The sequence below is a fragment of the Myotis daubentonii genome, chromosome 2, assembly GCF_963259705.1.
Source record: "Myotis daubentonii chromosome 2, mMyoDau2.1, whole genome shotgun sequence".
Taxonomy (NCBI): domain Eukaryota; kingdom Metazoa; phylum Chordata; class Mammalia; order Chiroptera; family Vespertilionidae; genus Myotis; species Myotis daubentonii.
In genome coordinates this window covers 108,545,750-108,568,356 of record NC_081841.1, presented here as the reverse complement: position 1 = coordinate 108,568,356, position 22,607 = coordinate 108,545,750, and the positions used below count along the sequence as shown (strand labels likewise).

General features: G+C 43.4%; 1 protein-coding gene and 1 pseudogene across 2 annotated transcripts; both read left to right on the top strand.

Moving 5' to 3' along the window:
* Positions 1-594: 594 nt before the first annotated feature.
* Positions 595-12,608, top strand: GJB6 (gap junction protein beta 6). Of its 2 annotated transcripts, none has more exons than XM_059684168.1 (2): positions 595-889; positions 11,119-12,608. In XM_059684168.1, exon 2 carries the CDS (start codon positions 11,134-11,136, stop codon positions 11,917-11,919), a length of 786 nt encoding a protein of 261 aa, XP_059540151.1. In that variant the 5' UTR covers positions 595-889; positions 11,119-11,133; the 3' UTR covers positions 11,920-12,608. The 2 variants fall into 2 exon arrangements, with proteins under 2 accessions (XP_059540151.1, XP_059540152.1); XM_059684169.1 differs by lacking the exon at positions 595-889 and adding an exon at positions 1,434-1,587.
* Positions 12,609-13,033: 425 nt separating this feature from the next.
* LOC132226646 (protein spinster homolog 1-like) lies at positions 13,034-21,959 on the top strand (annotated as a pseudogene).
* The last annotated feature ends 648 nt before the right edge of the window (positions 21,960-22,607 follow it).

Here is a 22,607-nt window from a genome sequence, read left to right as displayed (position 1 = left end):
TGGCTCTGAATCTGTCAAGCCCGGTACCTAAATAGCTTCCCACATTTCCACCCCACCAGCCCCTGCACCAGCCCCTCTGCCCACCCTAGGCACCAGAGCCCTGTCTGTAAAAGGGCCAGGGTCTCCACGTGGTGGCCGGTGCGCTGAGGGAGATCCACTCTGCTTCCCCTAGGATGGCTTCAAAGGATGGAGGTAACTCATACAAATAATCCCTTTAACTCCTCTAAGTGGCCGTTAACTGAGAGCAAAACAGTCACTGTGCCTCCAGGCTGCTCTCTAGGAGAGGGCCTTGTGAGAGTAGCGGTGGTCTGCAAGAGGGTGGCAACGTACAGAAAACAAGGACGATGTTGTCCTGGCAAAACACAGCCTGCCCTTGATCCTGATCCCAAAGAGTCCTGGGTTGGAAGCCTCGCCACAGGCGGTGGGCCCACTCCCCTAAGCCCTCTCCCCAGGGCATCCGAGTTCTGGGTGAGCAGCCACCCAGCGGGAGACACGGGCCACCTCACCCCAGGGACCAGGCCTGGCTGACCCTCTGTCCTACAACCCCTGCTCCCCGACGGAGGGGAAAGCGAGGGTCCTGCCCTCCCCGTGCACTCTGCTCCCCGCAACGGAGGAGCCCCGTCCAGTGCCCCGCGCTCCCTCCAACCCGTCCTCACTCCCTGCACCCCCAGGGAGGCCTGTCCTGCGCCCCGAGCCCGGGGCGGGCCCGTGCTGGCCACCGAACGCTCGCCTCTCCGTGCGCCCGGGAGCGTCAGGGCAGAGGCGGGGTGGGGCGCGGTTAAAAGGCGCCGAGGTGGGGGCCCTGCTGACTGCGGCTGCAGACACCGCCGGCCGCCCGCTCGCCCTGCCGCAGCGAGGGCGCCGCTGCGTGCGCAGAGCCCCGACACAGGTAAGCGGGGCTGGGTGCGGGGTGACCGCGGAGTAGCAGCGCCCCCGCCCCCTCCTCCCGAGAAGCCCAGAGGGGTGCCGGCAGCCTGTTGCCCTCCTCTTCCTGTCGCCCTGGCTGGCGACCACCCCAGGCGGGCCCTGTGGCCTCCAAGTGGGTGCCCGCGCGGGTTGCCCAGGGAGACCTTATCAGCCCGGATCCGCATCCTGCGTCCCCTGCGAGCCCGAGGAAGCAGGACGGACTGGTTTGGCTTCTACTCCGGATAGTTCCCCTTGGCCTGCACAACAGGTTTATGAATGCATCACACCGTGTATCTGAGGGGCGGGCTGGGGACCGGTGCCCCTTTCCCCGATTCCTTGCTGCATTTGGGCTTGTCTTCGTGTTCACTCACGGGTAACTGACAAAGTCCCATGCGGATCTGGGGGACAGGAAAGCCAGGAAGCTCGTGGCTAGACCTTAAGCCCCAGGTGGAACTGACCCGTATGACTGTGTGATGTGCGCCCAGAAACTTGTGAACAGCAGATGACAATAATACAATTACCGGACAGCAGTAATTGTCACTGGTGACACCTTTCAGTTAAAAGGTGGAGGCACCAGAAGGTACTTCCTGTCAGGGGAAGAATAGTCAGTCCAGTGCCACTGTCATTGCTGCCGTTTTGACTGGGCTGCCCCCCTTCCTGGAGAGCAGGACCTCGTCGGAGGTGAGTGTGGTGGGAATGCAGCTTTGGACCAGGAGGGGCTGGCGACCTGCGGCCCTGCTGGGATCTTCCGTGCCCCCTGGGTGGAACCTCGCTGTGCATTTAATGCTTGCTTGAATTTAAGCACACACCATTGTTCTCTTCCTCGGTGGAATTTATGCCATACAAGTGTCTTCTTGCCTCTGGTCTAGCAGATCTAACTAGTGTTCTAGAAGGAAATGTCCTGCCCCAGTGCAGCTTCCTTAGAATACAGGATGCTGCTTAGAACTGCCCCTGTGGAGAGCTTTGTCTGTTGTTTGGATTTGGCTGGCAATTTGGGGATGTTGTTTGAACTATGCCAAGGAGAGCAGAGGGGGCTATGTAGCCAGAATATCAACACTCCAGCCTGTAATATAACTGGGGGGTTGTCCAAAACTCAGAAGACCCTCATCCACCCAACTGCCTCGCTGGTGGTTTTATTATAAAACAAAATCTGCTCCAAGATTGTTCTCTTTTTCTTACATTTTTTTTTTTCTGCTGAATTATAAGAGCATTAGGGAGGAGCACAACTATAGAGGGTAACCGGAAAATTCTAACTTACAAATCCTCTCTCGCCGTGCAGCTTTGACACAGTCTGATCAGCCCAGGAGCTGTGAGTGGTTTGTACTCATTAGCAAAAATGTTAAGTAGAATAAAATTGTGGAAGATTAATAGTCTACCCAAGTTTCTTGGTCCATGAGGGCATGACCCCTGCCATGGCAGCATTGTCATATGTGAAGGTTTCTGTTTCACTTGTTTGATTCATTAGAATGGATGGGTCCCCGAATGGTCTTTTTTGTTTTATTCCCAGGGTCACTTTACTCTGTTTGGACTTAAATGTTTGGAAAGCACACAGGTTTACCTGAATGAACAGAGACTGCTTAATAGAAAATTTTTTTAACTCTTTGAGTTCTTAAATGAATTAAGAAATACATGTAATTCTATGAACTGTTCATTTTTATATTTAGACCCCAAAGACAGAAAAACATTTTCATTTTTATTGAATTAATTTTGAAGAAGTATATAAATCCTAAATCCATTGTGTCACTGGCCATTAGTTTGAAAGGACAGTTGATGAAGTTTTGAGTCATTAAACTTAAAAACCATCTATCAGCTTGTCCATTTGGAAGATTTAAAATGTCAAGAGACAAAATATAGATTCTTCTAGATTAAGAAAAGAGTTTGAGATTTTTTTTATTTTTTTTTTAAAACTACATACTAATTTTGAGAGAGGGAGAAGGGAGCATATCCAATTCTCAAACTCCCTTTACTCTTTCTTTTTTTTTTTTTTTAATGTTTAGGGAATGAACTTGAGGTTTTGGTTTGGTGGTAGTATCATTATTATTTTGGTAGGAAAAAGAAACTACACTAAAGATTTTATTTTTATTATTTTATTGAGAATTTGAACTACAGAGCATCAGTAAATTGGTAGTATCCAGACTTTCCTCATAACAATTCTGGGGATAAAGAAAAACTACCCACAAATGTCATGTGGTAGACATGTGGGAGGAGTTAAAGGAATATGGCCACATCAACTATTTTTTCCTCACCTACATCCAGAAGCTGCACAAAGATTTATACTCATGTTGTTATGTTGCTTCTAGGCAATCACATGATGTAGAAGAAGAAAACTTGAGCTCCCAGGAGGGAACCTTGCCCTGGTTCTCCTCGGGTGATAGGCTGGGAGGCCTGGGAGTCAGGCTCAGTTGTGTCATCACTGCCTTTATCAATTCAAACTTCTCAATTCTCCAAACTAAGGTGGAAATCGTGAGAAAAGTGTTCTATTCTAAGTCTATCCAATATTTGCTGAGTGACTTGAAAAGGTCATCCAAAGAGAATAGAACTATCCAAAAAGATTCTTTGCACCTCATGGTGCGTGCCGAGGTTAACACTGATGTTCAGGGCTTTAGTTTTGGTTCTGTCAGTGAAACTAAAGTGCCATTATTAAGCAAACGAGTTACGATTAAATTCTTAAATAAGAAATTTAGAAACAATCAAGAAATTCCATTACTGAAGCAGAATGCTATAGATTAAAATTCTTTGAATTGTAAAAAAGAAGAATAGTCTGTCTTCGTAATACCGTGTGTATCATCAGAAGTAAGGTCAATGATTTACTTTTTTCAGAGGTAAATATTTGGGACTGGAGCTTTAGTACTGAGAATGCACTGTGGATGGCTAGATATACCACAAACCTGAATACAATCCACCTTTGTATGTCTGAGTGGGACCACATTCTCATACATTGAAGACCAAAGAAGCTAAGCATATCCATTCTTTCCTTAAAAGAGAGCCAGAAAGGGGCCAGTTAAACCTCTCTGGATTACAGAGAGAGGGTTAATATTTTACTTTTTACTGAAAAAGCTGCTCCCAGTGGCTTCCGCCAGCCTGCCTGAAGCCTAAAAGGAAAGAGGTATTTCGTTCATTGGTACCAATGAGAAAGGGTTTCGATGAGTATAGATAGTTTGGAAAGCAGTTCTCAAAAAGTACTGGTCCTTCAAATGTCCTCTAACCACACTGTTTATGACAGCTCACCCCAGGCTATGTGTTTACAGGGGAGAGGCTGAGAGCCAGTAGTTCCTCTCCTCCCCCAGTCAGGGTGCGCCTCACCCACCAAGGAGTCAGATCAGCAGGGGCAAGTGCAACCAGGGCCTCCTTTCAAATCTGCTGAATCTTCTGCCCTCTCTCAGTCCCCCGGGGAGTGGGCAGAGTGTCATGGGAGTAGCCAGGCCTTACCCGTGACTGCAGCATTGTGTCAGGAAGTTTGGGACAGGCCATACCCTGGTCTTCCTCCTAATACTTGTGAGAGGAGCTCTCCTCCTGCTCTTAGCGTTCACTGGGAGTATGGTGTGCAGGACAGATGCCCTGGCTTCTTGGGAAGCCCCTCAGCAACAATAGGGACTAAACAAAAGAATGGAAAGGGAAGCTTTCTCTGTAGGAAACTCTGCTGCATGTTCACTGAGTGCTCTTCCTGGGGAACAAGGAGGGCAGCAGAGTGATGGAGGCTGTGGAGAACAGCTCTTCCTTTCCAGTCATTTCCATCACGTGATAGGTAATAGTAGGGCCTTGGTTGATCCTGTAGGAAGGTACTACCAATTAGGTGATTTGTTTTAGCCCAGTTAATTGTCTTGAGTGACCAGGAGGTTAGACACACATATGTGGGTTTAGTCACTCACTTTTATAGTGCTCTAGGCATCTCATTTTTTTCTTTCCTTTAAAAGTGCAGGTAAATTGCTGATTCAAACTCAAAAAGAGTTGTATAATAGATTATTTTCTGTTCAGCTTTGCTACTTTGAGAGCGTGTGATTTGGGGACCAGCGAAGTAAAAAAGAAATAAAGCTATTGCTGTCACTATTGCTCCTGTTTTTTAAGGAGAAGCCCCAAGGAGTGGAAATCAAGGATCCTGCTTCTAGAAAGTAGGACCATATTCTTGTGAGGAAATTGTGACCTCCTGACCTCAGCCCCTGGCCTTAGCCTTTCCAAATTCATTAGACAGCTTGATTGGTTTGCTTCCTAGTAGGGCAGGTAATAGGTGACACCAGGTGTGCCATTCATTGTTCAGGCAGGTGATAGAGAATTCAGACACAAATAGCCTTTTCTTTTTTATAACTGCAGGGGAGTTTAAATTCTGTGCACTTTGGAGGTCTTGAGAAAATGTGAACTTTTCTTTGGTAAATGAAAGATTTGCTGATTGGGTACTTAACTAACCAAACCTCAGGGGGAAGTGTTTCCTAGTTAGAGAAGATCTCATTTTATAAACAAACAGGACTGACCTCCTAGACCTAGGGGAACATCTGTTGTAAAATATGTTGAAACATCAAGATATATGTTTCTACACTTCCCACCACCCATCACATCCTGAAAGGCTTCCAGAATAGAACAACAAGAACTAGGAAAATGTATTATAATAACTTTCATGGGAGACTAAAAATTAATTGTACAATTCGTATAGTCTAAAATTAGTCTTTTAAATCAAAGTTTAATTTAATGTGGGCATTGACTATCTCTTAGGCCATGAGATAAGTGATATGTAAAAGCAGGATTTAATTGTAGAACCTGAGATCACCCCTCCCAAGTGAGCCCACTGCATTACCCCGGCCATGCTTACACAGCCTCTGATTGAATGTTTTAAGGAAAAGAAGCCACAGCTTCAAAGAGTTTGTGCCTAAAGAGTTGTACCTATTTCATTTTTCTCAGCTTTTTCTTTTAAAAAAAAATCCTATCTCTTGACTATTGTAAATAATGCTGCAATGAACATAGGAGGGCATATATCTTTTCAAATTGGATTTCTTCAGATAAATACTTTGAAGTGGAATTGCTGGGTCATAAGGTAGTTCTATTTTTATTTTTTTGATTAATCCTCACCTGGGGATATTTTTTTCCATTGATTTTTAGAGAAAGTGGAAGGTGGAGAGAGAGAAAGAGAGATTGATGTGAGAGAGACACATTGATCAGTTGCCTCCTGCATATGTCCTGACCCAGGCCAGAATCGGGCCTGCAACCCAGGTACATGCCCTTGACTGGGAATCGAACCTGCACCCTTTGGGCTGTGGGCTGATGCTCTAACCACTGAGAAAACTGACCAAGCTAAGGTATTTCAATTTTTAATTTACAAGAGCCAAGGTATAGAAAGAACCTAAGTGTCGATTGACAGATGAATGAATAAAGAAGATATATATATATTTATATATATATAATAGAATATGTATCATATTCTATATATTATATATATATATTTCATTTTTTCTCAGTCATAAAAAAATGAAATCTTACCATTTGCAACAACATGGATGTACCTAGAGGATATTTATGCTAAGTAAAGTCAGACAGAGAAAGACAAATATCATATGATTTCATTTATATATGGAATCTAAAGAACAAAATAAATGAACAAACAAGATGGAAATAGATTCATAGATACAGAGATCAGACTGATGGTTGCCAGAGTGGGGAGCGGTTGAGGGGGCAAGTGAAATAGGTGAAGGGGAATAAGAGGTAACCAACTTCCAGTTATAAAATAAATGTCATAAGGTTGTAAAGTACAGCATAAGGAATATAGTCAATAATATTGTAATTACTATGTATGATGCCAGATGGGTACTAGACTAAAAAGTGAGAGGATCACTTTTTAAATTATATAAATGTCTAACCACTATGCTGTCCACCTGAAACTAATATGAAATAATATTAAATGTCAACTGTAATTGAAAAAGAAAAAAAAAATCCTGGCTTTCTGTTCATTCTATCTTGGATTCAATTCTTAGTCCTAGATCCTCCTGCTGCCTTGTGACTGAGAGTTATCTTCCAGCTAAACTGCTCTAGCTCCCCTCAGTGTCCCCTCCTGAGAGAGTTTTTCCAGCCTCTGCCACCTGGCCACACTCCAGCAGGTCATCAGCCTGCCAGTGTCTTTCTTTTCTTTTTATTTTTCGAGTACAAGACACTTTTTTCAGTCAACAAGCAGCTTCTGGAACATACTATGAATCTTGTCAAAAAGCGCTATGTTGGAAGAATCCACCACCATAACAAACTTCACCTTAGAGTTGGTCACATAGCCATATACCTTGTAGTCCTCTGTGGGGTACAACAGGCCCAGGTAGAGCTCCCTTTGGTCCACCAGGGCCTTCCCCATTGCAGAGATCTTCTCATCCACCACGTCCAAGGATGTGTGTACCATGTAGTGGAACTTCAGCTCGTTCTCTGTAGGGACACTCCTTGGCTATCACCACCATGCACACTGCCATCTTGGGAGGCCCCCTGCCAGTGTCTTTCTTGATGTGATATGAATAAACACAACACTTCAGGTGTGGGCTCCCAGAGAGCAGGCATGCTAATCGCCTCCTCTAGCCTAACCTTGAGCTTGAGTTTTTTCTAGGAAGCCTTATTGTATGGCATGAATATCCTGCTTATAAGGATATTCCTTCTGAGGGATAAAATATTCCTTAAATAAAAAGTTAGGGTGTAGTTATTAAATGGACTATGGAAAGACAGTTAACTTGCTGATGGCGTGAGAGGTGTCTGAAAAACATCATTTTGACACTAAGATATGTCTGTGCCATTGCCATCATCATGGTGACTGTTAGCAAACTCATGGCAGGTGAAGGAGTCAACCTGGGAAGAATACTGACTGCAGTTCAAGAAAGTCTAAGATGGGTTGACAGAAGGACTTTGGTGACTCCCTCCTCCCCTAAAAGAGTGTGAAAAAAAAATTGTATAGGTGGGTTTTTCTGAGGAGAGGGCCTTTCACTTTCAGAAGACTCTCAAAGTGTTCATTACTCATCACTTTATTTTCAAGGAGATTGCTGACCAACTTTATAGTCTTGTGTGGTAACGTGGAAGACATCTGTTTGAATTGTATCAAAAGTTCCTGCAAGAAGTCATTTTCTCCCAGGACATTAAATCTGGGAGCTAAGAGGGAGTGAGGCTCGAGCCCTTCACCACAACTGTTGGTGTGGTGGTACCTGCTGGGAAGGGAAGGCCATCATCAGCCTGGTTATAAGGAAGAACAAGTGAGCACCTTTTATGAAAGTTATGATTCTCTTTTAGAAGAGGGTCTTTCTGGAGAAACCAAGATGGCAGCATAGGTAAACACCTGAAATTGCTGCCTCACACAACCACTTCAAAAATACAACTAAAAGACAAAACAGACATCATCCAGAACCACAGGAAGGCTGGCTGAGTGGAAATTCTACAACTAGAAGGAAAGAGAAAAGCACACTGGGACTCAGAGGAGGTACGGAAGTAAAGTGCAGAGGTACAGAGGCTCAAGGAAAGGGCTGGCAACTGAGGACGTGATTTTCTTTTTCAATTGGGAGGGAGACATAAGTTCCCAATGGCTCTGAACTCCAGTTCCAGGCAAGTCTCTGGGAACCCAGACTCATACCAGGAGAAACTGGACTGTCTGGCATTAGGCAGAACTCGAGGTTGGCTTTCTCTCAGAGGTGCTTGCAGTGATTACCACAGGACCTTGAGACCTGGGGCCTCTTAGGGCAGGGCTGAGGATCAGCCATAGCTGTTTGCTCCACCCTGTTGATTCCCTGAGACCCCGCCCCACCCAAGCTGTGCCCAGAGGCTTTTGCATATGAATGGCCTGGCCCTTTGCTATCTAAAATTACCTAACAAACTGCAGCTGGGTCAGAGAGACACAGAACATCCAAAAGAAAGCCCAAGGCCCCACAACAGCTTGCAATGCTTCACAGCTGGGCCTCATCTGGGCACCTCCAAACCCCAAACAAAGAAGAGGAACCTGCAGATCTCTCCATAGCTCCTGCTGGGTAGCCTCAGGCAGAGGCTAGATTAGCACCTCCTTAGAGATCCAAGAGCCAGTGTACCAAGTGGTCAGAGTGGGACCATCCAGATTACAACTCCTCAGATCCATAAGGGACACACTCAGGGGGCAGACTCAGTGAGCACCAAAGCCCCACTGAAGCAAGTCTTGCCCCAGAAGGGTGTCTCCAGCACAGAAGTTCTCCCACTGTAGACACAGCTGATTCTCACAGCCAATTGTCCTGGAGGTCAATTCCTCCAAGTGATACCTACAACAATCAAGGCTTAACTACAACAAGATTATGCACAAAGCCCACAAAGGGGTGCACCAAGAGTGTTCACCTCAGGTAATTGGGGAGGCTGAGCCACTGGGCCCTATAGGACACCCAACACAGAAAGCCACTCTATCAATACAGGGAAGCAGCCAAAATGCGGAGACAAAGAAACATGTCACAAATGGCAGAAATGGAGGAAAGCAAACTACTGGATATAGAGTTCAAAACCACACTTCTAAGGCTTTTCAAGAATTTTCTAGAACCTGCTGATAAATTTAGTGAGACCCTGGATAAATCTAGTGAGACCCTCAAGGATATGAAAAAGGACCAAATAGAAATTAAGCATACATTGACTGAAATAAAGAATATTATACAGAGATCCAACAGCAGACTAGAGGATCTCAAGAATCAAGTCAAAGATTTGAAATATGAAGAAGCAAAAAAGACCCAACCGGAAAATCAAAAAGAAAAAAGAATCCAAAAATATGAAGATAGTGTAAGGAGCTTCTGGGACAACTTCAAGCATACCAACATCCAAATTATGGGGGTGCCAGAAGGAACAGAGAGAGAGAGCAAGATATTGAAAACCTATTTGAAGAAATAATGACAGAAAACTTCCCCTACCTAGTAAAAGAAATAGACTTACAAGTCCAGGAAGTGCAGAGAACCCCAAACAAAAGGAATCCAAAAAGGACCACACCAAGACACATCATAATTAAAATGCCAAGAGCAAAAGACAAAGAGAGAATCTTAAAAGCAGCAAGAGAAAAACAATCAGTTACCTACAAGGGAGTACCCATAAGATTGTCAGCTGATTTCTCAATAGAAACTATGCAGGCCAGAAGGGAGTGGCAAGAAATATTCAAAGTGATGAATAGCAAGAACCTACAATCAAGATTACTTTACCCAGCAAAGCTATCATTCAGAATTGAAGGTCAGATAAAGAGCTTCACAGATAAGAAAAAGCTAAAGGAGTTCATCACCACCAAACCAGTATTATATGAAATGCTGAAAGGTATCTTTTAAGAAGAGGAAGAAGAAGAAAGGGGTAAAGACAAAAATTATGAACAGCAAATACATATCTATCAACAAGTGAATCTAAAAATCAAGTGAATAAATAATCTGATGAACAGAATAAACTGGTGAATATAATAGAATCAGGGGCATAGAAAGGGAGTGGACTGACAGTTCTTGGGGGGATAGGAGTGTGGGGGGTGCGGAAAAAGACTGGAAAAAATCGTACACCTATGGATGAGGACAGTGAGAGGTGGCGGTAAGGGCAGAAGGTGGGGTGGGAACCGGGTGGAGGGGAGCTATGGGGGGAAAAAAGAAGAACAACTGTAATAATCTGAACAATAAAGATTTAATTTTTTAAAAAAAGAAAAGGGTCTTTCTATAGGTATGGTATTAGGTTTTCTAGGAGCCCACAGTGATGGCAGAATGATATTCAGGATAGAAATAAATATAAATATATTGTGTAAATAAACCAGTAAGTATTTATTTTCTTACTTTCCCTTCTTAGTTTGTAGGGTAAACCAGATTATTTCATTCCAATGCATAATTTTTTTTCTTCGATAAACCATTTAATCACTAAAACCTTCTATGGACCCTCTGTGCTCTCTGGGCAATTAGAAACACAGTGATTTCATGGGAACTGGGGAAGGAATTTGAATTACCTGTATTCATGTTAAACAGTGACCTATTATATAACCTGAAGTCAATTGAATGGAGATGTTATTAAATCCCCTCAAAAGTTATCTCTGGTAAAAAAATAAATAAATAAACCACCACAACAACAAACAAAAACCTTTGAATATCTTTAGACTGGGCATTCCCCTCAGAAAACCTCCTACCAGCAGTTTAGGGGTTGAAATTATAGCTATCACAACACACTCTAAGCAAAAATTGCTTCAGTCTGTAATATTACTACTATTGTATACATTCAAAGGAACTTTCTGCTAATTTCCTTTTGTCTGTTTAGGAATAAACTAATACAATGGATTGGGGTACCCTGCACACTTTCATCGGGGGTGTGAACAAACACTCCACCAGCATCGGGAAGGTGTGGATCACCGTCATCTTCATCTTCCGTGTCATGATCCTTGTGGTGGCTGCTCAGGAAGTGTGGGGAGATGAACAGGAAGACTTTGTGTGCAACACTCTGCAGCCAGGATGCAGAAACGTGTGCTATGACCACTTCTTCCCCGTGTCCCACATCCGGCTGTGGGCCCTGCAGCTCATCTTCGTCTCCACCCCTGCCCTGCTTGTGGCCATGCACGTTGCCTACTACCGGCAGGAGGCCGCCCGCAAATTCAGACGAGGAGAGAAGAGAAATGAATTCAAAGACTTGGAGGACATTAAAAAGCAGAAGGTTCGGATCGAGGGAGCCCTTTGGTGGACATACACCAGCAGCATATTTTTCCGAATCATCTTCGAAGCCTCCTTCATGTATGTGTTTTACTTCCTATACAATGGGTACCACCTGCCCTGGGTGCTGAAATGTGGGGTTGATCCTTGCCCCAATCTCGTTGACTGCTTCATCTCCAGACCTACGGAGAAAACCGTGTTCACCATTTTTATGATCTCTGCCTCGGTGATTTGCATGCTACTCAATGTGGCCGAGTTGTGCTACCTGCTGCTGAAAGTGTGTTTCAGGAAATCAAAAAGAGCCCAGACACAAAGAAACCACCCCAGCCATGCCCTAAAGGAGAGTAAGCAAAATGAAATGAATGAGCTGATTTCAGATAGTGGTCAAAATGCAACCACTGGTTTTCCAAGTTAGACATTTCAAAGTTCGATGTAGCCAGCTCCTAACAAAACTGGTGTCTTCTCCTAAGGACCCTCTCTCTAGGCTAGAGACTTTGTGTTTATAAATGGCTTTCATAATACATAGGTACTTGAGTTAATGTTTTATAGAATAATTGTGCCATTAATATGCAACATGATCACATATGTGGTCCATCTCTGAAAACTAAGACAGGTTGACAACCATACCTTGAAGCTTCTTTCACATGTCTGTTTTAAGTGGACCATCTGACATAGTGGGTATTTCCTGAAACTTTAAGATTGTAACTTTTGTTGATAATGTTAATCTAGAAATGGATACTTTTATTAGTAAAAGATATTTTTATAGGATTAAGTGTTTTAGTACTGACTTTGAATTTATATATTTTTATAATGACTAGTCTTCTTTACCTGGAAAAAACATGCATTGCTAGTTTTAGAATTATACTTTAAGTATTTAAATTTTGAACTTACTGTATCTTGTTGTAAATCATATTTTGCATTGTCTACTGACAAGTTTATAAACTAGCATGATTCTCTGGAAAGTGTTCATTGTACAATATATTTTTACAGCTTTGTGAATGTAAACAGAGCTGTATGGAGGTCGGAAGCTTTTTAAAACTAGTCCATTTGCAGTAGTTGTGAACAGCTCCCCTCAATAAAGATGAGCCCCACTGCTTAAGTGTTCCTATGCATTCTCGGTTTCTGTTCTGTTCGGGGCGGCATGATGTCATCCCCAGTGGTATGATGAATGGGTTGGGGCACTCTTGCTGGGGTAGCTGCTGGTTCTGTGGGTATAGTTGCCCTGAAGTTCACTGAGAACTCTTGCTTCCTCACATCAAATGAGCAGAGACCAAGTTCAGCAGCCCACTCAGCCCTCCACTTGGAGAGGAGTTAGCAGCTTTAGCACATGGAGGATGTCCTCTGGGTCAGTGCAACCTCGACAGAGAGGACAGGGAAGTTTTCAGGTGTTCAGCAGCAACCTAACAAAGCTTGCCTCAACAGACTCATTACCTGAGTCCTTCAGTCCATGATGACTGAGAAAAATATCCACAGCTTTACCCCCATAGACAGGGAAACCTTCCTCCTAAGGATTTCCCGGCTGAACACAGATGCCTTTTGTGTGGGTGTTGGTGAGTCAGTCACAGACTGCTCACTCAGGACTAATAATATACACATGCAACTGACATAGTTAGCATACTATGCATAAGGACACCTAATGGATAATGAATATACATGAGGGCCTGACACAGCCCCAGATTCTATAACACTAAAAAATCTAGTCAGCACTGGTAATTCCCGATTGTCCTATAATGTTGTTGTTTTTAAATAGCTATTTGAATGGGTACATGAACAGGAAGCCCATGAACAGGAAGGAGGGAGATATCAAGGCAGATAAAACAGCTTTTGTAGCAGGCTCTTGGGACTCCCGGACCCCTCTGGTCCTTCTCTCTGCTCTTTAACCTGCCTAAGCACACCTTCCCCCTGGAGCTCTCACCACACCATCCCTTCAAGGACTGAGAGTATGGCACACTCGCTGCCAGCACTCTCTGTCCACCTGCTTCTCACCACTGTCCCCACTGAAACCAAGCATTATCAGCATAATGATGCTCTGAGCACAAACCTAATGGCTTCTTCTCAGTTGTCTCAATTGTTTTTAATCCTCACCCAGGGTATGTTTATTGATTTTGAGAGAGGAAGGGGGAAATGAGAGAGAGAGAGAGAGAGAGAGAGAGAGAGAGAGAGAGAGAGAGAGAGAGAGATTGCCTCTGGGAACCAAGGTATGTGCCCTATCAAAAACCAAACCCATAACCTTTTGTTATACAGGATGACGCTCCAACCAACTGAGCCATTTGGCCAGGGTTCAGTTGTTATAATTTTAAAACTCTTTGAGATATTTTTCTAGATTCCAAGACACTGCCCAACTTAACCTTGGATCTCCACTTCCAACTTGGGCTCCTGCACTGCCTTCTCTCCCTCTCCCAGTCCCTTGTGTGAAGACCTTTTCTTTCCTCACCCAACACTCTTCCTGATGAGATATCATCCCCACTATACAAATGCGAACACTGAGGGTCAGAGAGGTTAGGTAACTTGCCCAAGGTCCATACCTAATAAGTAGCAGAGCCAAGGTTCAAACCAGGTCCAACTCTCTCAAAGTCAGTGGCTTAAGTACTGTATTACACTGACTCCCACAGCTTGACTGCACGTGTAATGTGTACCATTAGAAACCTCCCACACCTATTATCCAGCTCCAACAAGCATCTTTTTATGCCTATTCGCTTTTCCCACCTCACCTGCCCCTCCCCAAGCCTGGATTATCAAATTCCAGACATTGTATCTGCAAATATTTCAGTATGGATCTTCTACGAGTCTAGACTAACCTTTTAAAACAAAAACACAATGCCACATCCCACTAAAAAATCCAGTCAGTGTTTATAATTCTCCCGTTGTCCTATAAATGTTCCTTCTTTTTTAGAATTAAACTTGTTATTATGATATAATTATAGATTCATATGTCAGTATAAGAAACAATACAGAGGTCCCAGGTGCTCTTTGCACAGTTTCCCCCAATGGTAACATCTTGTAAAACTATAGTACAATATTTCAACCAGGATATTGACATTGATACAGTCAAGATACAGAACATTCCATCACCATAAGAACCCCTCATGTTGCACTTTCCCTCCTATCCATTTCCTCCTAGCCCATCCTTGCCCACCACATACCTCCTCAACTCCGGGCAGCCGCTGGTCTGCTCATCACTTCTATCATTTTATGGATTGGATTTTTGCCCCTCTGTATACCAATGGTTTGTTTCGTTTTATTACTGAGAAATATTCATGATATGGGTGTACCACCATTTGTTTAACCATTCAAAGACATGAGGCTGTTTCTAGTTCAGGGCTTACACAAAAAAATATGAACATTCATATAAAGGTTTCTCTGTCAACACAAGTCTTCATTTCTCTGTGATAAATATTCAGGAATTCGATTGCTGGGCACATTTTACTTTTTAAGAAACTGCCAAGCTGTTTTCCAGAGTAGCTGTGCCATCATATATTCCTACCAGCATGTCTGAGGGACCCAGTTTTTCCTCATCCTTGCCAGCATTGGGTGTTGTCACTATTTTTTATTTTAGCCATTTTGTTAGATGTGTTTAATTTGCATCTCCCTAATGGCTAAAGAGGTTGAACATCATTTCATATGCTTATTTGCCATCTCTATATTCTCTTCGTGTCTTTTGCCATTTTCTAATTGGATTGTTTTTCCACTGTTGAGTTTTGAGAATTTTTTATATAATCTAGATACTAGTCCCTGGACAGAGATATTTGGTTTGTAACCCCCCACCCCGCCCACACACACGCACACACACACTTTGTAGCTTTTTTATCATCTTCTTAACAGGGTCATTTGCAGAGCAATAGTTTTTCATTTTAATGAAGTCCAATTTATCAATTTTTTTATGAATCACAGTTTTGGTATCAAGTCTAAGAATTCTTTGCCTAGCCATAGGTCCTGAAGATTTTCTCGTACATTTTTCCCTAAAAGCAGTATAGTTTTACACTTAAATCTGTTGTCTATTTTGTGTTAATTTTTGTAAAAGGCCTGAGACTTTTGAGGTTTATTCATTTATTTGGCCGGTAGATGTTCAGCATCATTTAATAAAAATACTTTTTCCTCCAGTGAATTGCTTTTGCACCTTTGCCAAAAATCAATTAGGCACATTTGTATGGGGCCATTTTGGGGTTCTCTGGTCCAGTCCATTGATCTGTGTCTATCCTTCCACCAACACTAAATAGCCTTGATTAATATACTATATAATTCTTGAAATCTGTGAGAGTGATTTCTCCCACTTTATTATTTTTTAAATATATTTTATTGATTTTTTACAGAGAGGAAGGGAGAGGGATAGAGAGTTAAAAACATCAATGAGAGAGAAACATCGGTCAGCTGTCTCCTGCACACTCCCTACTGGGTATGTGCCCGCAACCAAGGTACATGCCCTTGACCAGAATCGAACCTGGGACCCTTGAGTCCACAGGTCGACGCTCTATCCACTGAGCAAAACCGGTTAGGGCCCACTTTATTATTTTTATAAATTGTTGAAGCTATTCCAATTCCTTTGCCTTTCCGTATACATTTTGAATAATCTTATCTATATTTACAAAAATATTGATGGGTTTTATATAAGAGTAACATTAAATCTATATATCAATTTGGGGAGAACTGACATCTTTACAATGTCAAATCTTCCTATCCATATACACAGAATACTTATTTATTTATACCTTCTTTGATTTCTTTTATCAGCATTGTGTAGTTTTTAGTGTATAAGTCATAAAAGTTTTGTTAAATTTACTTCTACATATTTTCTTTTCTCTGAGTGATTGTAAGTAGTATTGTATTTTAATTCTATAAAATACACTGTCCACATATGCATTGCTAGTATATGGACATATGTGTTATTTTGTTTGCTTATTTGCTTATGTCCTGTGATCTTGCCAAACTCACTTATTGGTTCTAGATTTTTGTAGATTCCTTGAGATTTTCTGCATAACAACCATATCATCTGCGAATAGGGATAGTTGTAGCTCTTCCTTTATGACCTTTCTTGCCACATTGCACTAACTAGAACTTCTAGCACTAAACTGTGTTAAACAGAAATAGTAAACACTGAATTCCTGATCTTGTTTCCTATTTAAGAGGAAAAGATTCAATCTTTCACCATTAAGTGTAATGCTAACCATAGGTTTTTTGTGGATGCTCTTTATCAAGTTGAGAAAGTTCTCCTCTCTTCCTGTTTTTCTGAGAGTTATCATGCATGGGTGTTGAATTTTATGGGGGGGGAAAAAAAGTTTAGCGTTGATATGATCATGTGACTTTTTTTTTTAGCCCCTAATATGGTGGATTACACTGATTGGTTTTCAAATATGAAACCAGCTTGCATTCCTGGAATAAACTTGGTCACAACATATACTTCTTTTTATATATTACTGAATTCCATTTTTTAATATTTTATTAAAGAATTTTTACATCTACATTCCTGGGGATAACGGTGTGTAGATTTCCTTTCTTGTCTTATCTTTGTCCTGATTCTGGTATTATCAGGATAATACCAGAATCACAAAATGAATTGTGAAGTGCTCTTACCTATTCTATTTTCTTTTCTTTTTTAATTAAATTTAGTGGGGGAAGGAGACTGGTCAATAACATTATATAAATTTCAGGTGTACACTTTATGATAGAACATCTCTATACTTTATTGTGAGCTCGCCACCCAAAGTCTAGTCTCCTCCTGCCACCATATATTTTACCCTATTCATTCACCCCCACTCCCTTCCATTCTGGTAATCACCATTCTATTGTTTGTATCTTTGAGTGTGTTGTTTATTTGTTTTGTATTTTCTAGAACAGAACATGTGAAATAGATGGTAATCTTTCTTTAAACATTTGATAGAATCCCCCAGTGAAACTATTTGGGCCTAAATGTTCCTTGAGGTTTTCTTTTTTACAAATTCAAAACCTTTAATAGTTATAAGGCTATTGAAATTATCTATTTCATATTGGGTGAGTTATGGTAGGTTCTATTTCTTGAGGAAGTGATCCATTTCATCTAAATTGCAAATTAGTGTAAGTTTGTAATATTTCCTTATTATCCTTTGGATGTCTTCAGGGTCTGTAGTCTTCTCTCTTTTTTTGCCTTTGTCAGTCTTCCTAGAAGGTCATCAATTTTATTAATCACTTCAGAGAATCAGCTCTTGTTTCATTAATTTCTTCTATTCTTTTTCTGTTTTCAACTTAATTGATTTCTGTTCTTACCTTATTATGTTCTTCCTTCTGTTTTCTTTGGGTTTATTTTTCACTTCTTTTTCTAGATTCTTGAAGTGGGAACTTAGATTATTGATTAAAGTCTTTTCCTCTTTTCTAATGTATGCATTCAGTGCTATACATACCTATATCAGCATGCCTGTAGCTATGTTCCACAAATTTTGACATGTTCCTTTTCTTACTTTCATTCAATCCAATGGTTTATTTAGAAGTGTGTTTTAGTTTCCAAGTGTTTGGAGATTTTCCTGTTATTGATTTCTTTTTTAAAAAAATTAAATCTTTATCATTGAAAGTATTACATGTCTCCTTCCCCCCTCCCATTGACCTCTACTTTGATTCTATTGTGATCAGAGAGTACACTCTTTATTATTTCAACTATTTTAAATGTGTTGAAGTGTTCTTATGGCCCATGTATTAAGCATGTCTTTTTATTCTGCTGTATTGACATGTGTGGCCTTACTAACCCTGGGAGAACTGGTCCTCCTGTGGCTAATTCCTGGAGATAGAAAATGACTGATCTGTGAGTACACCTTTCATGTGCACAAAACCAATCCAAAACCCACACCCCAACCACTCCTTTATCAGGCTTTCATGAGGCATCACATTCTGGGCCACTATCCATCCACCTGCCCTAATCACCCCAAGGCCAGGTACCAGACTACTTGCTAAAATGTGTCAAGCTAGCCAATGGAAGCCTCCTTACTCTGTCTTGCCTTGTCTTCCCAGACACAATAAAGAGTTTTGCCCACATTCTCCTCTCGCTCCTGTCTCCTGACTAACCCAGGTGCTTCCCTGTGTGACTTAGTCTGGTGTGCTGTACCTCCTTCTAGAGAACTATGGATAAAAACGTCTTCCTTCATGACAGTCATGTCCACATTTGCATCTCTCTACCTGATTAAAACAAATCCTATGTATATTTTTTAATAGCTCAGAATATGGTCTATTTTGGTATAAGCTCCATGGGCACTTGAAAGGAATATATATTCTGTTGTCAGAAATGTCAATTAGATCCCATTGGTTGATGGTTGCTGATTTTCTGTCTAGTTGTTCGGTCCATTGTTGAGTGAGAGGTGTTAAAGTATCCAGCTACAATTGTGAATATGTCTATTTCTCCTTTCAGTTCTATCTTTGCATCACATATTTCTCAGTTCTGTTCTTTAGTGCATACACATTTTGGATTGCTATGTCTTCTTTTTATCATAATGATATGATTCCCTTCTGTCTGGCAATTTTGTTTGCTCCAAAGAATACTTTATCTGATATCAATATAGCGATTACTGCTTTCCTTTTATTAATGTTTGTTTGCATGCATTTTCCACCCTTTTACTTATAACTTATGTAATTATATTTGAAATGAATTGCTTGTAGACAGTATATGTGGGTCATGTTTTATAATCCATTCTGTCAATCAGTTTTTTGGTTGGTGTATTCGAACCCTTTACATCCCTTAAGGCTTCAGTCTGCCACTTTATTTTTTGCTTCCTGCTTATTATTTCTGTTTTCTTTTTCCTGCCTTCATATGGTTTGCTTAAATATTTTTTAGAATGCCATTTTTATGCATCTAGAATTTTTGTGTTCATCTAGTGTTAACTTTTCTAGTGTTTGCTCTAGATATTACATTATATGTACACAACTTATCATTGTCTGCTAATATTCTCATCTTACTAGTTTGGGTGAAATATAGAAACTTTACCTCTCTTTATACTTCTTTATCCTCTTCTATTTACAATTGTCCTAAATATTTCTTCTATGTAATTTAGAACCACATCAGTGTTATTTTTGTTTCAACTGTCAAACATAATTTAGAAAACTCAAGAAAATAAGAAAAGCCTGTATTTACACATATTTTTGCTTACCATGTCCCTTCCTTCTTTCCTTTCTCCCTCCCTCCCTTCCTTCCTTCCTTTCAAAGTACCTTTTCTAACCATTTCTTCTCATGTATAGAATTGGAGTGTCATTCCATACACCAAAGAAAAAAAGGTTTTAGGTTCAATTCCTGGTCAGGGCACATACCTAGTAGGTTGTGGATTCAATTCCTGGTCTGGGCTAGTATGGGAGGTAACCGATCAATGTTTCTCTCTCACATTGATATTTCACATTGATATTTCTCTCTCTCTCTCTCTCTCTCTCTCTCTCTCTCTCTCTCTCTCTCTCTCCCCCCCCCCTCTTCCTATCTTTCAAAAATCAATTAAAACAAAACATATTCTCAGATGAGGATTTAAAAAAGAAAGAAACAGTGTTTTTAAAAAATAAAAATATTGTGTCACTTCTCTGGCATCCATGACTTATGATAAGAAATTCCCTACACTTTTGAATTGTTTTCTCTATAGGGACGGTTTTCTTCTGTTTTCCTCTGGCTGCTTTCAATATATAGAGAGAGACCTCATGGCGGCGGCCGTGGTGCAGTGCTGGGGCTGAGCTACAGCGAGTGTAGTGGGCTCCTCCCCGGGGTAGGGGGTAGGATCCTAGGTGGGACCAGAGCGCGAGAGTGCGCTGCCCCTGGGAGGAGGGCTGGGTCTGAGACCGAGCCTTTCCTCACCCAGGCGGGTGACACTGACTACTGGCCGGTGCCCGGCACCCCAGGGTTACTGGGGGATCCCAAGTCCGAGGATCCCGAGGGCCTGGACCGGGAGAAAGTGCAGCCCATCACGGGCGTGTCTGCGGCCCCTGCGGCTCTCAGAGTGGCCCTGCTGTGCTACAGCAGCCTCCTCAGCTACCTGGGCACCTCACCACCGTGGCTGGCGTCCTTCCGGACACCGAGCAGTTCTTCGATATCGGAGACAGCAGCTCCCGCCTCATCCAGACGGTGCTCATCTCCAGTGACATGGTGTTGGCACCTGTGTGTGGCCACCTGGGTGACAGGTACAATCAGAAGTATCTCATGTGTGGGGGCATTGCCGTCTGGTCCCGGGAGACACTGGGGTCGCCCTTCATCCCCAGAGAGCAATTCCGGCTGCTCCTCCTGAGCCTGGTGGGGGTTGGGGAAGCCAGTTCGCCACCGTCGCGCCCACCCTCATCGCTGACCTCTCCGTGGCCGACCAGCGGAGTCGGATGCTCAGTGTGTTCTACTTTGCCATCCCAGTGGGCAGTGGTCTGGGTTACATTGCAGGCTCCAAAGTGAAGGATGTGGCTGGGGACTGGCACTGGGCGCTGAGGGTGACACCAGGTCTAGGAGTGGTGGCGGAGCTGCTGCTGTTCCACCCCTGAACCCCACCTCGTGGCGGGCGGATCTGAGGGCTCGGGCTAGAAACCCCAGCTTCACCCTGTCCTCCCCTGGCTTCACTGCTGTGGCCTTTGTCACGGGCTCCCTGGCGCTCTGGCCTCCTCATTCCTGCTGCGTTCCCGTGTGGTCTTGGGGGAGACCCCGCCCTGTCTTCCTGGAGGCTCTTGCTCTTCGTCTGACAGCCTCATTCTGGGGCTCATCACCTGCCTGACTGGAGTCCTGGGTGTGGGCTGGGCGTGGAGATCAGCCGCTGCCGCTGCCACTCCAACCCCCGGGCTGACCCACTGGTCTGTGCCGCTGGCCTCCTGGGCTCTGCCCCTTCCTCTTCCTGTCCGTGGCTTGTGCCCATGGGAGCATCTTGGCCACTTACGTTTTCATCTTTATCGGGGAGACACTGTTGTCCATTGTGGCTGACATTCTGCTGTATGTGGTGATCTACGAGTCGCTCCAGATTGTGCTGGCCCACCTGCTGGGTGACACCGGGGGCCCTTGCCTCATCGGCCTGATGTCCAACCGCCTCTGCTGGAACTGGCCCCCCTCCTTCTTGTCCTAGTTCTGGGCCCTGCAGTTCTCGCTCATGCTCTGTGCCTTTGTCGGGGCCCTGGGTGGTGCGGCCTTCCTGGGCACCACCATCTTCATTGAGGGAGACCCAGCTGCATGTGCAGGGTCTGTTGCATGAGGCCGGCCGAAGATGACCGCAACGTGGTGCCCCAGCGAGGCCGCCCCACCCGGGTCCCTGTGTCCAGTGTGCTCATCTGAAGGGCCGTGGCTCACCTACCTGCACACCTACCACAGCTGGCCTCAGGCCACCCCAGCAGGCACCGGCCCGAAGCCTCGGCCTGGCCCACCTTCTGAGAGGAGCTTTGGGCATGTTCCAGCTCCCACACTACACGGGCAGCCAAGGCCGGGTGGTGGGGTGCAGGAGGGATCCCCTCCACTGGAGCAGCCCCAGGGGCTCGGTGCTATTTGTACTGAATAAAATTGTAGCCAGACCCTCCCCCCCTCCAAATCTATAATAATAAAAGTGTAATATGCTAATTAGACCGATGTCCTTCCTTCCGGACAAAGCTGCAGTGGGCAGGGGGCCACAGCAGAGGCAACAGAGGCAGCAGAGGCCCCTGGCTGCGGTGGTGGTGGTGGTGGGCCAAGGCCAGGACCAAGGCCCATGCACAAATTTCGTGCATCAGGCCTCAAATATATATATATCCTCAACCAAGGATATTTTTCCCATTGCTTCTCAGAAAGAGGATGATGGAATGGAGGGAGGGAGAGAGGGAGGGAGGGAGGCAAGGAGAGAGAGAGAGAGAGAGGGAGAGAGAGAGGGGAAGAGAGGGAGAGAGAGAGAGAGAAGCATTGATGTGAGAGAAACACATTAATTGGTTGCCTCCCGCATATGCCCCAATCAGGGGTGGGGAGTGAACTTGCAGCCCAGGTATGTGTCCTTGACCAGTTATCGAACCCAAGACCCTTTAGCACATGGGCCGACACTCTAAGCACTTAGCAACACTGGTGACCAAGGCAAAATTTTATTTTATGTTACTTTTCCCAAGTTTAATTATGATGTGGTCTTGGCATGGTTACTTTGAGTTTGTCCAATGTGGGCTTAACTTCTTCAACCTGTAGATTTATATCTC